Source organism: Fringilla coelebs, assembly GCF_963513975.1.
Source record: "Fringilla coelebs genome assembly, chromosome: 16".
In the NCBI taxonomy this organism is placed as follows: Eukaryota; Metazoa; Chordata; class Aves; order Passeriformes; family Fringillidae; genus Fringilla; species Fringilla coelebs.
In genome coordinates, this window is record NC_140042.1 from 9,829,010 (window position 1) to 9,842,195 (window position 13,186).

The 13,186-nt window shown below is 37.3% G+C and overlaps 1 protein-coding gene across 3 annotated transcripts in view; it reads right to left on the reverse strand.

Moving 5' to 3' along the window:
• Positions 1 to 13,186, reverse strand: part of PARN (poly(A)-specific ribonuclease) — a 40,073-nt gene that overhangs the window by 18,469 nt on the left and 8,418 nt on the right. For all 3 annotated transcript variants that reach the window (XM_084216729.1, XM_084216730.1, XM_084216728.1), the window contains 8 exons: positions 12,642 to 12,698; positions 11,719 to 11,796; positions 10,595 to 10,638; positions 10,063 to 10,105; positions 8,307 to 8,382; positions 7,122 to 7,232; positions 6,967 to 7,036; positions 1,425 to 1,480 (listed from right to left, as the gene is read on the reverse strand). In XM_084216729.1, coding sequence (XP_084072855.1) covers positions 1,425 to 1,480; positions 6,967 to 7,036; positions 7,122 to 7,232; positions 8,307 to 8,382; positions 10,063 to 10,105; positions 10,595 to 10,638; positions 11,719 to 11,796; positions 12,642 to 12,698 — 535 coding nt within the window. The remainder of the gene's footprint in view (positions 1 to 1,424; positions 1,481 to 6,966; positions 7,037 to 7,121; positions 7,233 to 8,306; positions 8,383 to 10,062; positions 10,106 to 10,594; positions 10,639 to 11,718; positions 11,797 to 12,641; positions 12,699 to 13,186) is intronic.

The window sequence follows — 13,186 nt, forward strand, 5'->3', positions numbered from 1 at the left end:
TCCCCCACAAACAACCACCAGACTGCTTCCTCAGCCTTCAGTGGGGTTCACATCTCAGAACAGCAACTAAATGGCTAAACCAGCCAGCCCAACGTGCCACCCCTGCAATGCTTTCTGTTTGGAGGCTTAGAAAGCCTCCTTGGCTCAGGTTCTCCTAGAATATCTGCATCAGTCTGTTCTACAGGAGTGGCTTTCAGATAAAAGAGACAGACTTTCAGAGGCAGACTCTTTTTTGGCAACCCTTCTTGGCAAAGTATCAAAACAATCCTGTAAGTTGGCCAGCAAGTGGAAGTAGCATCTTTACAAATTAGTAGCTTTGGCACTCTCTCAATGACCCAAAGTATTTACCCATTCTTCCACTCAGTATCAAACAGTTGGGGAAGGAAGATGCAATGTAATTAGATTACCATTCCAGCAGAGCCAGAGCTCAGTGATCTGACCACCAAACTGAATTTAAAATTAAATTTATGCCCTTACAGCATGTACTTTCCTCTCCAACAGTTACTTCCATGTCTCTAAAACTGCATTCTGCTACTATTACACTGGCATCTAATAGAGTCACACTCCAGCCTGAGCTTTCCAATGCAAGGAGTAGAAAATGTGTCCACATCAGTACTGCTTCCAAATGGGTATAATTTTCAAGACACTGTGTATCTGACTCCTCAATATAAAATTAAGCTTTTATCTGATCAATGACCAGACTGACCTCCAGGGCTTCACATTTTCCTAAGTCAAGGAACCCTCAACCAAAGTTTTCCCCCTCATAATGAAACATCCCATAACAAGTAAGGACATTTACATTAGTAGAATCTATTTTAATTTAAATATATTATCAACTAATTACAGCTTCAGGTCTGTAAACTGAAAAAAACAGAAAGGTAAAAATGTTTTAAGTAATATTTTTCCACTATCATAATCCCATGCGGCAAAAGAATCCTGATGTTCAGGCTGAAGGTAAGGAGAGGTACTACTGCACAGCAATTGAGAAACAAAGTGGCCACAAGATTTTCAGAACCATTTTCTACTCACTAGTTTGCATTCTGTATTTACTGCTGGGGTGAGGGGTCAGCGTTAAGATCCCATTTTTTATGTGATATGGAACATAAGAATACTAACCCAAAATAACAATAAAGCTGTTTATTTCAAACTCTCATTTAGTAACATTAACTTAATCTGCTCTCGTCAGCTCCCTTTATAATGCAGATTCTCTGGTCAAAGTTAAAGAATTTCTGGGTTTACTACTTTGTTAAAGGAAGAAAAGGGAGCAGACACATTTGAATAATTTCATAAGTAGCTAATAACCTAAACACAGCTGATAGATATGCTGATATCCTTGCTTTAGATAGACATAATTAATCTTTACATTTCCTTCTCCAGGAGTGTGTCAGAATGGTACTACTTTTACAATGAGAGAAGCTACTTACAGTCTGGTCCTTCCAAATTGAGATATGGTATGTCCATTACTCTCATAAGAAATAGCCTAGAAGCAAAATGGAAAAGAACCTTTAGCAAATTTCTGCCTGAAGACCTTTTCCTTTTTATAGTTTTTTTACATGTTTCTTCTGAAGAAGCAGAATAACCATCCCAAACTTATCCTAAGGTATCTTAAAACAAAACAGACCCTCTAAGACCAACCTCTCATCTAACAACCAGATTTGAGTTACTTGGCATCATGCCAGGAATTTTACTTATTCGAGAAAACAAAGGCAAAAAAGGCTCAATTTGTTACTGCTAAAACCGATAAGGACAAGTGGGGAAGGAACATTTAACAAGTGGCAGCTCTGTGCAGTAAGAGCCCCTTGCACAGTGGGTAGTGCAAACATTGCCATCATTCTAAATACACATAAATCTCCCCGTTTTCTGAGCACTTCACCATGCTTTAGACAGAATGGATCTTAAAACCCCAAACTTCGTAAGCCATCATGACTTCTTTGGAGATACATGTTAAAGAGGAAAAGACTCATTCCAGGTATCTGAAGAGTTTCTCAGAACATTCAAGAAATGCTTTCAATAAAAGCTCTTACTCAGCTCTGAAAACTGTTTCCTTCCAAAGTAAGATGAACAGCTTAAAATCCTGTTATAGGTACAGATGCCACATTGATGTTACAAAACATTTGCTGTGTATAGTGTTCACTGGAGGGCTAAAATAAATAACTTTTTCAACATAACTTTAAAAAGCTTCTAAAATGCTTATCAGATTGCAGCTACAGCATTCAACTAAGTACTAACTGATGTAAACAGCTAGTTTTTCTAAGTATACAGACTGTTCTGTAATTCCCTAGAGATTCTTTGGAATCATACCACACTCACTAGTAGTTCCTAAGAGTTTGAATACCATGCCCTTATGATTCCCTGTATCACTGATAAGTCTACTGGAATGCAGTTGTTAACTTGGTTTTGCTACCAACAGGAGAAAAAAAAATGCAAACACTGGGGTAAAACAGATTGTATGGCAGGTTTACAGGTGAGCCACAGGGTTTGAAAACTGGCACCACTTGTGCCACACACTGTCCCACCTAATTTATCCTGAGTCTTGGCAAAAGTGGAAGGTTTTATTTAAAAAAACAATCAAACAACAAAAAGTTGTTTTAAGCCATGTTATTATCTACTAAAAACACAACAAAAACTTCTGGGGAGACGACTAGTTAAGCTTCCCTCCCTAAGGTTTTATCATACTGAGGAAACAATCCAGTGGCCAACCTCAAGAACACACTTATGCCAAAAAATACATTTACCTGAAATTAATTAGGATCAGGTTTTTATTCCCTGAGACAAAACCTACATTTATTTGTTTGGCCAAACAATTATGTCACTAAACACCACATACACACACACACCCTATAGTCTAAATACTGATTTTAGTATGAAGTGCACTTCAGGTGTGTAACAGCAGTAACTGCATCTTGCAGCACTAACTTACACCACATGTAATACAAACACCGAGCTCCAACATAATCCATAATTAAGTGTCCATAACTATGGTTCTAGGATTCCTCGTCTATCTGCAGAACATTTAAATTAGTAAGACTTTTCTGTATGACAGCATGAACTCTATATTAAATTAGCTTGATTCATGAAGTTGTGAGTTAATGGTGTGAGAATCAGTGTCATAGCTATATTTCTTTAAAAGCTAAGCAGACCAAGCTAAAAAACTGTTATTTCCTACACTGTTTAGGGACTACAGCCAGACCACACAGTCAGAGGACAGAGATCCATTTCTCAATAAGAACTCTGAAGTATTTTGAGGAAGCTACTTGGAAAACAGTTGTTTCTGTGGCAAGTCAAACAGAATGAGGAGAGGAAGCCATCATTGTGCCAGTCACAGCAGTGCATAGTCTCAAGGAGTCAACATTGCTCCTCTGCACTGAGCTAGGATGAAAGTTTTCACAGCTGTGTGGTGAACTGTGCAGAGAAACAAAAAAAACCACTTTTTTTTTAACCCAGCTCAGTTTACCAGTCCAGGTCAGTGACTACTTCAGCCATGTGTGGCTGCAAGCACAAGAACAGCAACTGTTTATTCCTACAGTGAGAGTGGGAAATTATTGGTCAAACTACACAAAAACACACCAATCTCCTTTTGCAGTAATTTTGCAAAGAAAAGTAAATTAATGTAGAAAAGCTGAGGGATTTTCAATACATGCTAAAGAACATGGCTCCCTATGAGAAACTTTCTACAAATATGGCACAAACCCAAGGAATTTGCATGCATTTTGGTTTCTGATATCCATTGTATAAAAAACATTTCTAAGCTAATTTCTATTTCTGCAGACCATGATCCTATTCAGCTCAATAAAATATGGTGTTCTCATTTCTCTACACTGCTTCCACCCCCTGCCTCCAGGTACATCAAAAGAATAAACAGCATTCAAACAACCCAAGGAAGTACACAAGAACATTGTCATTAAAAGTTTGTGGGGCTTGTGGGTGGGGGCAGGAAGATATGGAAGAGCCATTGCCCTAATCAGTCAGAAAATTTCAAACCAACTCGAAAGTATGAGACAATAACAGTATCCAAATTATACACATAAGAGTTTAGATACTGCAATAAAGAGTCCCATCATCTCAACTCATAAATGTTCATTGGGGATTACTCCCAGCAGACAAACAGGATTTTTCAAAGATGTTGTATATACAATAAAGCATAAAGATTACAGAAATGCATCTCTGGAATTTCTGCCTTTTTGAGTTGTTTATCTATAACTTACTGCATTTTGCCTAAAAGAGCCAAACAACCCTAAGGGAAAGTCTGTTTTTAATCAGTTCCACTCTAACAAAAGCCCTAAAACTAAAGATTTTACCTATGTTCATCATTAATCTATATGAATATGAACATATATCCTGGCCATAATTGTTGAACAGCCAGCCAGGAAGTTCCATAATTTTGCTGACATAATGAAAGACATCAAAATTACTCTTGAAAAGAGAATTACGTTCATTTGAAAGCTAAGTTCATAAAAATCAAAGCTTGACTTTTTTAGTTTTAAATTTACTAATTTAAATCACATTAGTGACAAGCCCATTCAAACAGGAAACATTTCCAAAGTCCTAGCAATGACATCAAAGTTTAATCACTAAACTGTAGTTAAGTATTAACATCTAATATACAGATATCTGAAAATTAAGACTTTATACACAACCCAAAAAATCACAGTCTGTTTTAAAGAACATTTTCAAGATGGTCTGGATAATAATTTGAAATTCAAACAGAGAACACTGCTTTCAAATAGCTGGCTTACACTAAACTCCTCTGCTCAGCTTCTTTCAGGAAAAACTTGTGACACAAGGTATAACTTTCATTTGTTAAGCTTACTGTTTGCATGTTGTAGTTTGTGTTTTGCTTGAAGAATATGACTACAGCACAAAGGAAAAGGTTTCCTTGTTCTGACTGCTGCCCACAGGATCAGGTAGAACTTCTGGAGGAAGGAGGAAGATATTTTTTTTTCTTCCCAGCAGGAAGAGAGGATGCTCAGCTAGGGAAATACTCTACCACAAACTAGAGACAAATAGCAGGCTGGCTGGCAGCCCGGATCATACCTGCCAAAAAGCCCCAGAAGCAACACACTCACTAAGGGACCTTTAGGGAACTCTGAACTGCAGAGCCCTGGATGCTACAACAGGTGCTAAAAACACCACGTGCTGCAGACAGAGACCTGCAAGGACTGACTGAACAGAGCAAAAGACTTGTTCATTTAAACACCCCATAGCTCTGACTTCTGACATGTACTTAAACATTCTTTATCAAAAAAAAAAAAAAAAAAAAAGAAAAAAGAAAAAAAGAGTTGTCTTATTCTGGTTTGTTAGTTTTACATTATAGGAGAAAGAAAACTAGCTTGAAAAATACAAGCCTTGGTCTGCTTGCTGTAAGGAAAAGGTGAGAGTCTCACCTCTAGGCTCTGACTTAGCTGATGTGGCAGATGTTAGAATATGGCAAAGCTTCTAAAATTATGTGAAGGTAAGACATGGCAAGTCTTCCAAGTTTCCATGATTTAAAAATAATATATAGCTTTTCTAAAACAAGAAGCTACAAGTTCTCAATAATGACAGAATGGGCAAGCATTCTTTTATTGCAAACAGTAATTTTCATTTCTTGCTTAAAAAAGGGAAAAAAAAAAGGCAGCTACAGTTTGTTAACTGTTCCTTTCTTTACAGGCAGTTAACCCTGAAGCCAGAACAGACACAGCAGGCTTCCTCTCACTCACTCTCACAACTTTGATATGTCACTTCTAGAGCAATGTCACATTTCAAGTACACAATTAATTTGAAAAGCTTAAATTGAACGTACTATTGTGACAGCTCTAGAAGTTGCTGTTTGTACTCGTTGCAAATATGCATTTCTAAGAAGAATTTTGGTTAATTATTGAAAAATTAACCTGCTCAATTGGCACCTACTACTTGGCATATGGGTTGGTGTTCCAGAAAACAATCTAGTGACAAATCCCATCTTAAAATGAAATTGTGCTGATCAATTCTATCTTTACCCTCACATTCAAATCAAGCAATCACTGTGGGTCCATTTTTCATCTAGGGAATATTTGTAGCATCTGCTAAAAGATATGGAGTTACTGCCTCACATGTCTCAGTGTCAAGAGAATCACATAACTGCTGTCACTGTAATGATATGATTTTCAGAACAATGAAAGGTGAAAACCACTGATCGCAATGATTTTCTCATTTGTGTGGGCCATCTGAAGCTAAAATAATTAATTTTGCCAACTCTTGTATTAGAGGTTTGAAAGGATGGAATTGCTCCTGAATTTACCCAGACAGAGTAAATTCAACACTAGAATCTTTTTAATTTCAACTCCTTTTTCTTTATGTGATAGATTGCAGCATCTTTAGAAGTTTCCTAAGGTAAAATCTACAGATGAATTAAAAGGACTGACTCTGTGCATAAAGGACGAGTTTTCTTTCAATTTGTTCAAGGAGTTTGCAAGAAGATCCCATTCAAAAGCAAAATACTGCCTATAGCATCATCCCATAAATCATACATGTATACTTCTTATGCCATCTTAAAAATGGGTTACCCAACAATGTCAATACCAATGCTTTGTGTTATTTGGACTGACAATACCACAGGGATATTTTAGTTTTTCCAGACTGCTGAGCATACTCAGTTTTCACTATCACCGGTTACTGAGGGTCCTACAACAAAGAACACCTGACCAGTTTTTCTTCAGTTCCACCACTTCCAAAGCTTACTCCAGAAATAATGACAAGGCCATTAAAGCAGTCCAGGTACTCTTCTAAGTGTCCTTTCACAGGTCAGCAGAAAGGAAACCATCCTCCTCAAAAGACAAGGTATTGACTTCATAGCCTCTCCAGCATTACCAGTACGAATCAGAAAGCCAAAAAAACTTCCATTTAAAGAAAAACGCAACTAGCTATTGATTGCACGGCTAGAGGGAGATCTGCTGAAGCTGGTGTTGTACTTCCTTGTTTTAGCAGGTTTTTTATACAACTACTTACTTGTTAAAAAAAGGTTCAATGAGTTTTGATCTAGCAGACACATGGTTTTTCGGAGGACTGAGGAATGAACCTGATGAATGAAGAATAAATTCAGTATGTAATAAGCAGGTACAGAGAGCACCAAGAAGAAGGTTTGGAAAAGATTTCACATGTACCTAGGAAATTAGCCATGGAAATGAAGCACAGTCCAGTAATGTAAGCATCATATCCTGCTTCATGGAGTTGTTCAGATGCTGTATTGTAACTTGGAAATCCTTCTGCACTTTCTGAGGGGAAAAAGACATTTATAAATAACTATCAGAGAAGATAAAGTTAGTCCTGTGTGCTTACCCACAGGCTTATTTTGTTAGAGAATAACATCATTTGGGGAAATTCATACAACTTTCAGAATCTTTGAATTTTCTTAAGTTCTTAAAAAAGCAGTTTTGTTTGGCATTTTAAAATAAGAATAGGTTCATAAGATGTAAAGTCTTTCCCATTAAAAAGCCCTTAATCCCCAGACCTGCTCAGCCAAAATGGAGCATTAATTGTAAGACAGTGACAGCAGAATTCCCCACAAAGAGTCTCTTTTTCTGACTTGCACTTAAAAGAACAGTCTAATTAAAAGCTTCACTATTAACCAGATAGATAGGTCAGATTTTTCAAGATATTTAAATGAAGACTAAATGGAGTGATTTAAAGATATCTTTCTTGACAAATGCACTTGGTGTTTATGCTCTGCACATTCAGCAATATAAAAAAGTACTGCTCATCTTTATTTTGATCAGGCATTGAAACTTTCCCTTTCAACACACTCCACTCTACAGTACTGCTCTCCCCTTTTCCAAATTAGCAGCTTAAGAAAAATTCCAGAACCTTGAGCTAAGCTTGCCCTTTGATTAAATATCCTTCTGTTCACCTCAAGGCAAAAACCCCTTTTTCCTACTAAAACAACTTTAGTAATTTCTAGAAAACACACGACTGGTCACTGCTGTATAAGTTTTCTTAGTTTTGTTTGTCCAAGTGCCTCCTGGAGTGCTCTGGCTTTGATCTAAAGGACAATCAACAAATGAAAGTTTTGAACAAATTTCAAATTAATTCCCAAAAATCAACCTACAAGAAAGAAATCCATCATTAGAAGATGATGAAACTGCTGTTCACTGAACTCATCAATTTTTTGTTGTCTAGATTCCTAGTAAGTTCCAGGTACACTTCTAAATATAATTGCACTGTATGTACAGTGCTCTCATTTAAAGTCCCTTCATCAAGACACTAAGTACTAGCAGGGAATTTATATTTTAGACCAAGAACAAAAATAATCAAAACATTTCAGAAATAGGAGCATTTTGATACATCCTTACCAACTTTAGGAGGGCTGAATGGAACCTCTTTTAAACGTTTTTCCAGTTCTGCAAGTGATGTATTATTAATGAGCTCCTGCAAGAAAAAGCTATCATTAATTGCCAATACCAAGCACATTTTCCCTGGAAACTGAAATCGAACAGGATCAAATGAGTATTTACTGCTGCCACCTGGTGTTCTCCAAGGATTTACACATAGCCCTATTTCAAACTAATGCACCAGAGGTGTGTCAAGACAAATTTCAGTTACCTTGCCACACTTGCATCGTAAGCATTTATTAATGCTGCTCAGAATTATTGAGGGATTATGCCAAAGTAATACTTCTATTTGAATCTGGTTTCATGCAGGGTACACGTGGCAAGGGAAATGGCAGCACAAACAGCAGGGCAAATATTCTAAACACTGATCATAATGGTTGAAGGCATTCAAGGTGAATATTGAAATGTGCTTGCTGACTGGACATCACTGAATAGTTCTACAATGTAAATACTGCTGATTTAAATTAATAGAGACAGTGAAAGAAGTGTGACAATCAGCAAGTTGCTCCTACACGTCAACTTAGTTGAGCAGCACCAGTGAATCTACTGATGAATTATATCCATAAAATAAAGAGCCACAAAGATGTATTACAGATTAATTCCTTACTGAAGTTCTTAATCAAATATATATTGTCAATCAGTACAATGGAAACATGCAGAATCAATAGCCAGAGAAAGCAAAACATCTCACACAATCTTTCTTAAAGTTGTCTGAGATCTATGAGGACCAGATTTCCTTTGGTTCTCAATCAAGCTTAGCTGTTTACACTCATCAAGTCTGCAGACTGAAAAGTTATCAAGAACTAAGTACAATGAACAAGCTCAAATGATGCATTCATTTGGCATCCCAAAAGCAGGGTTACATAACAATAGGCTAAAACCCCAAGCATCTGATGTAGAATCACAAATATCAATATAGCTCTACCAAACATGAAACTTGTGGAGGTTTCTTACTTTTCAGTAATCCAAAGCTTCTATTACCACAGCAGTGTGCAACACAAACCTGACAATACCTACAGGTATATTTAATAGCACTTCCTTATGCAATGCTCTGGAGTCACAGAGCCATGCACAATGAGAGATGCTGCTTCCTCAGCATGTTTTTTAATTAATTCAAGGGCACATTAATTCAAGGGCACATGGGAAAACATATCTCAATACTTCTTTAGAGGAATAAAACTCATGCTGTAAGAGATTTTAGGAGAAACCTGTAATTTTTTTTCCTCCTGCTGACTACCCGCTGAGCAAAGGCCACAAGAGAACCTAATGATGATAAGGCATTTTTCCAGACAAATCTAAGTCAGCATTCTCAGTACTCTAAGGCTTTGAATATACAAGCAGCTTCCAGATCCTATTTGTTCATGAACACCACTTTTTTTATCTCCTGAGGGGACATTCTACTTAACAAGAAGAAAATCATCTACTAATCACATTTTACCTAGCAAGAACTCTACATATTTTAGAATCCAAAGCTGCCAAGTTACCATTAAACTTCAAACAAAAGTGACAAAAGTCACTAGCAGGAAAGTAAAAATTTGCATTCTATAAATTCTGTAAGTTTAGATAAGGGGTAAAGAAAAATAATTCATCTACAATAAAAGGAACATCACAGAAAATATTGTTCAACATCTTTCTCCACAAAGAAGTATCATTTGTTTCAATACACATGTATTAATGCAATTTTGTATCTTCAAATCATTCCATAATATTAACTTACTTTAAAAGGTTGTGTACTTGCCATCAGTTTAGTATCCAGTAACCTAGAAACAAAATAAGAACTAAATAGGTTGAAACAGAAGAATGCCCATTTTGCCAAATCCTCAAAAAATGTTTTAGTGTATTAGCTGGGAAACAGCAGATACACCCTACTGAAAATTACTGTTGGATTTGGAACAGCCAAAACATTCCTTGGCTTTGTTCAGCATGAAAAAAGACAGCAACCAAGGAACAGCAAGAGATGCAAACAACTAGTAGCAAACAAATCTTGTTCCAAATGAAGTGTAGATTCAAAACACCAAACATCATGCCCAACCCAGGGGAATGGCAAGGGTGCATCTATTGCCAAGAAGTGAAGCAAAACACTGCTTTTCTGGAAAAAAAAGCTGCTCAAAATTACTTTAAAAATTGTATTTATCTAACTTGATCCCAATTTCCTTTCCAATAACAGCTAGGGTACAGGGCTAGGACAAAAAAACATCAGCTTGCTACAACTATACTGAAATGGTTGAAAGTTTGAACTAAGAACTTACCGGGGAAAGACACAAGACGTTACTTCCTTGAACTCACTTAGGTCCTAATTTAACATTAAACCAGAACATAAAATCCAAGTCAGTGAACTGTTTACAGTCTCAGGAGGACAGAGAGCATAGCTACAATTATCCAAACAGCCTCTAAAAGTGAGCTACAGTAACTGAATTCTCACTGTAAGAGATCTATTTGTCAGCACTACCATAGACACCACCTGCAATTACACACAACTACAGATTAGTATTTCTGATCTGTCATTAGTAATAAAATGTTCTCTCACTGCCAACACCTTATCCTATTTTATACCCTAGGCTACTTCTGATTCCAGCCCAGTTAACAGCTCTTAAGTGTTCCCAGCATTTTGTATTTCAATGGAATATAAGCAGTCACTCCAGGTATGCAGGGACTGCCTTCAGGTTTAGATCTGCCAAGGGTCAAAAACACAGGAACTCCTGACAATTGCTCACATTCCAACATCCAAACTGGTCGCAAACTTCTTTTTCCCATCTTATGATCAAGTCTTTCCCCAAACACCATGTGAGCCATCCTTCCAACAAGACCTTTGGCTTCCTCAGACAATGGTTTTGGTGCCAATGCACTGCGTAGTTTAACTGTATAGTCCAGTCATGAACCGTTAGACAGCCCTGCTGCAGTGTGCTCCCTCCAATTATTCTGACATTATAACTCTTCATCCCAGTGAACATCAACCTGCTACAAGACTGCTTATCATTTTAGAAAGTGTACTATATTATTTAAAACCACACATTCCCATTTTGTAAACTACAAAGGAGAAAACGCCACGTAATTGTGCTGAAGCTCCACACCAGTATCGTATAACACATCAGTAAGTTAAATACACCTGACATAAGCAAAAAGCACAATTCTACTATCTGATTTGAACCTTTTAATAATGCAAAGGAGATCAATCCAACTGAACTTTCTACATAAATATTTATGACAATAAGGCAGTAGCCCAGAAGTACCAAATTTTTTTTTTTAATACTTTTTGACACTTGTTCACAGGCTGACCAATTCTTCCATTCAGAAGAAAGCGTGGAGATAATATTAAAAGACAAATATATTAAGGCATTTATTTCATCATCCGAACACTCAAAAGATTACTTACATCAGGTAGGGGGCAATAGAACTGATGTATGGTGTGCATAACATCCAGCAGCATGTTGTGCCCAATAACAAGTTTGCCCTGTGAAAATAACATTAAATGTCTGTTACATTTCCAGTCCTGGCCACGGCAAAGGGCATCTGTGAAAACCCCTATCCCAGACGCCAGCCAAGGGCACATGGGAACAAGTACACATCAAACCTCCCCATTTGCTCTCTGCCTGCCCCACACATTCCTTCATTCTCTCAGAGCAGCCACTTCTTTTTACTGTACTCCCACCATTTATCACAGGCTTTCACAGCAGCTTCATATGTTGAGAAGACGCACTAGAACAGCGACTTGGCTTCCAATCTATTTAAGATTGAAGTCAAGGCATTTCTTCATCAATCACCTTTTAATTTACTTGTACAACAACACAGTATATTCCTTATGGTTATAACATACAATAGTTATTAAGGGAATGGTCTAGCTTGTCACAGTGCAGAACCTTTCATGCCAGATGTTGTAAAAGCAAGCTCTTTGAAAAGCCCCAAGCGGTTGTTTTAATTTTAAGTTTGATTCATTTGACATGATAACAGTCCCTCTTTGACAGCTTTTAACTGCCAAGAAAAAAAAAGGGAAAAACTTCAAAATCTTTTCAGAACAAAAAAAAAAACCACCAAAGCATATTTACATAAGAGCCCTAAGAAATTGCTATTCTTGACTCTTACAGATAGTAAGATTTTTCGTGTCATTCTTTATTTGAGCTTACTTAACCTACTACACTCAGCCACTGTAAAACATGAAACAATATAAACTTAAAATGTCACTCTAACTTATATTTCATCTTCTCCTCCAATATGTAACAGCAAAAGAATCCTTTCTTTGAATTATTTATTTTTTCTTACAAACAAAGGTAGGTTAAAAAAAAAATCACATTAACTTACAGAATTAGCAATGGCGTGAACAACTCTGGAAAATCCTACAGCATCATTCAATTCTTCCTGTAAGCAAAGATTCTGACATTAGCGAGACACAAATAAAAATACTACCACAACTGTGCCTGCAAACTGCCAGATGCCCCCAATTTGCCTCAGTTTCTCAGACAGCCAAGAACAGATCATGAAGGAAATGTCAGTATTTGGAAGACAGAAGAGGTCAAAGCAGGATGCTGCTCACAGGATTTCCATTTCATATGTAGCTCTAGTTCACTGTCAAGTAGGATGAGTCACAAGCTGCCGTCCTGGGCTGCCCCTGGACAGAAGCCAAGCAGCCACTCTGCCCTTTGCTCACGCCCCTCACCCGAAATTCAAAGGCAGACAATAAGATTTGTTGATAAAGATAAGGAGAGCCCATCCCCTCCAGCCTCCTTGCTTTTGGGGAAGGGTGGGAGGGAAAGCCTCTGTGCAAGTGCTATTCAGCAGCAGACAAAACACATGGATGGTATCACTGGTGTTTTAGCCACAAAGCAAATACAGGCTGCTGCAAAGGA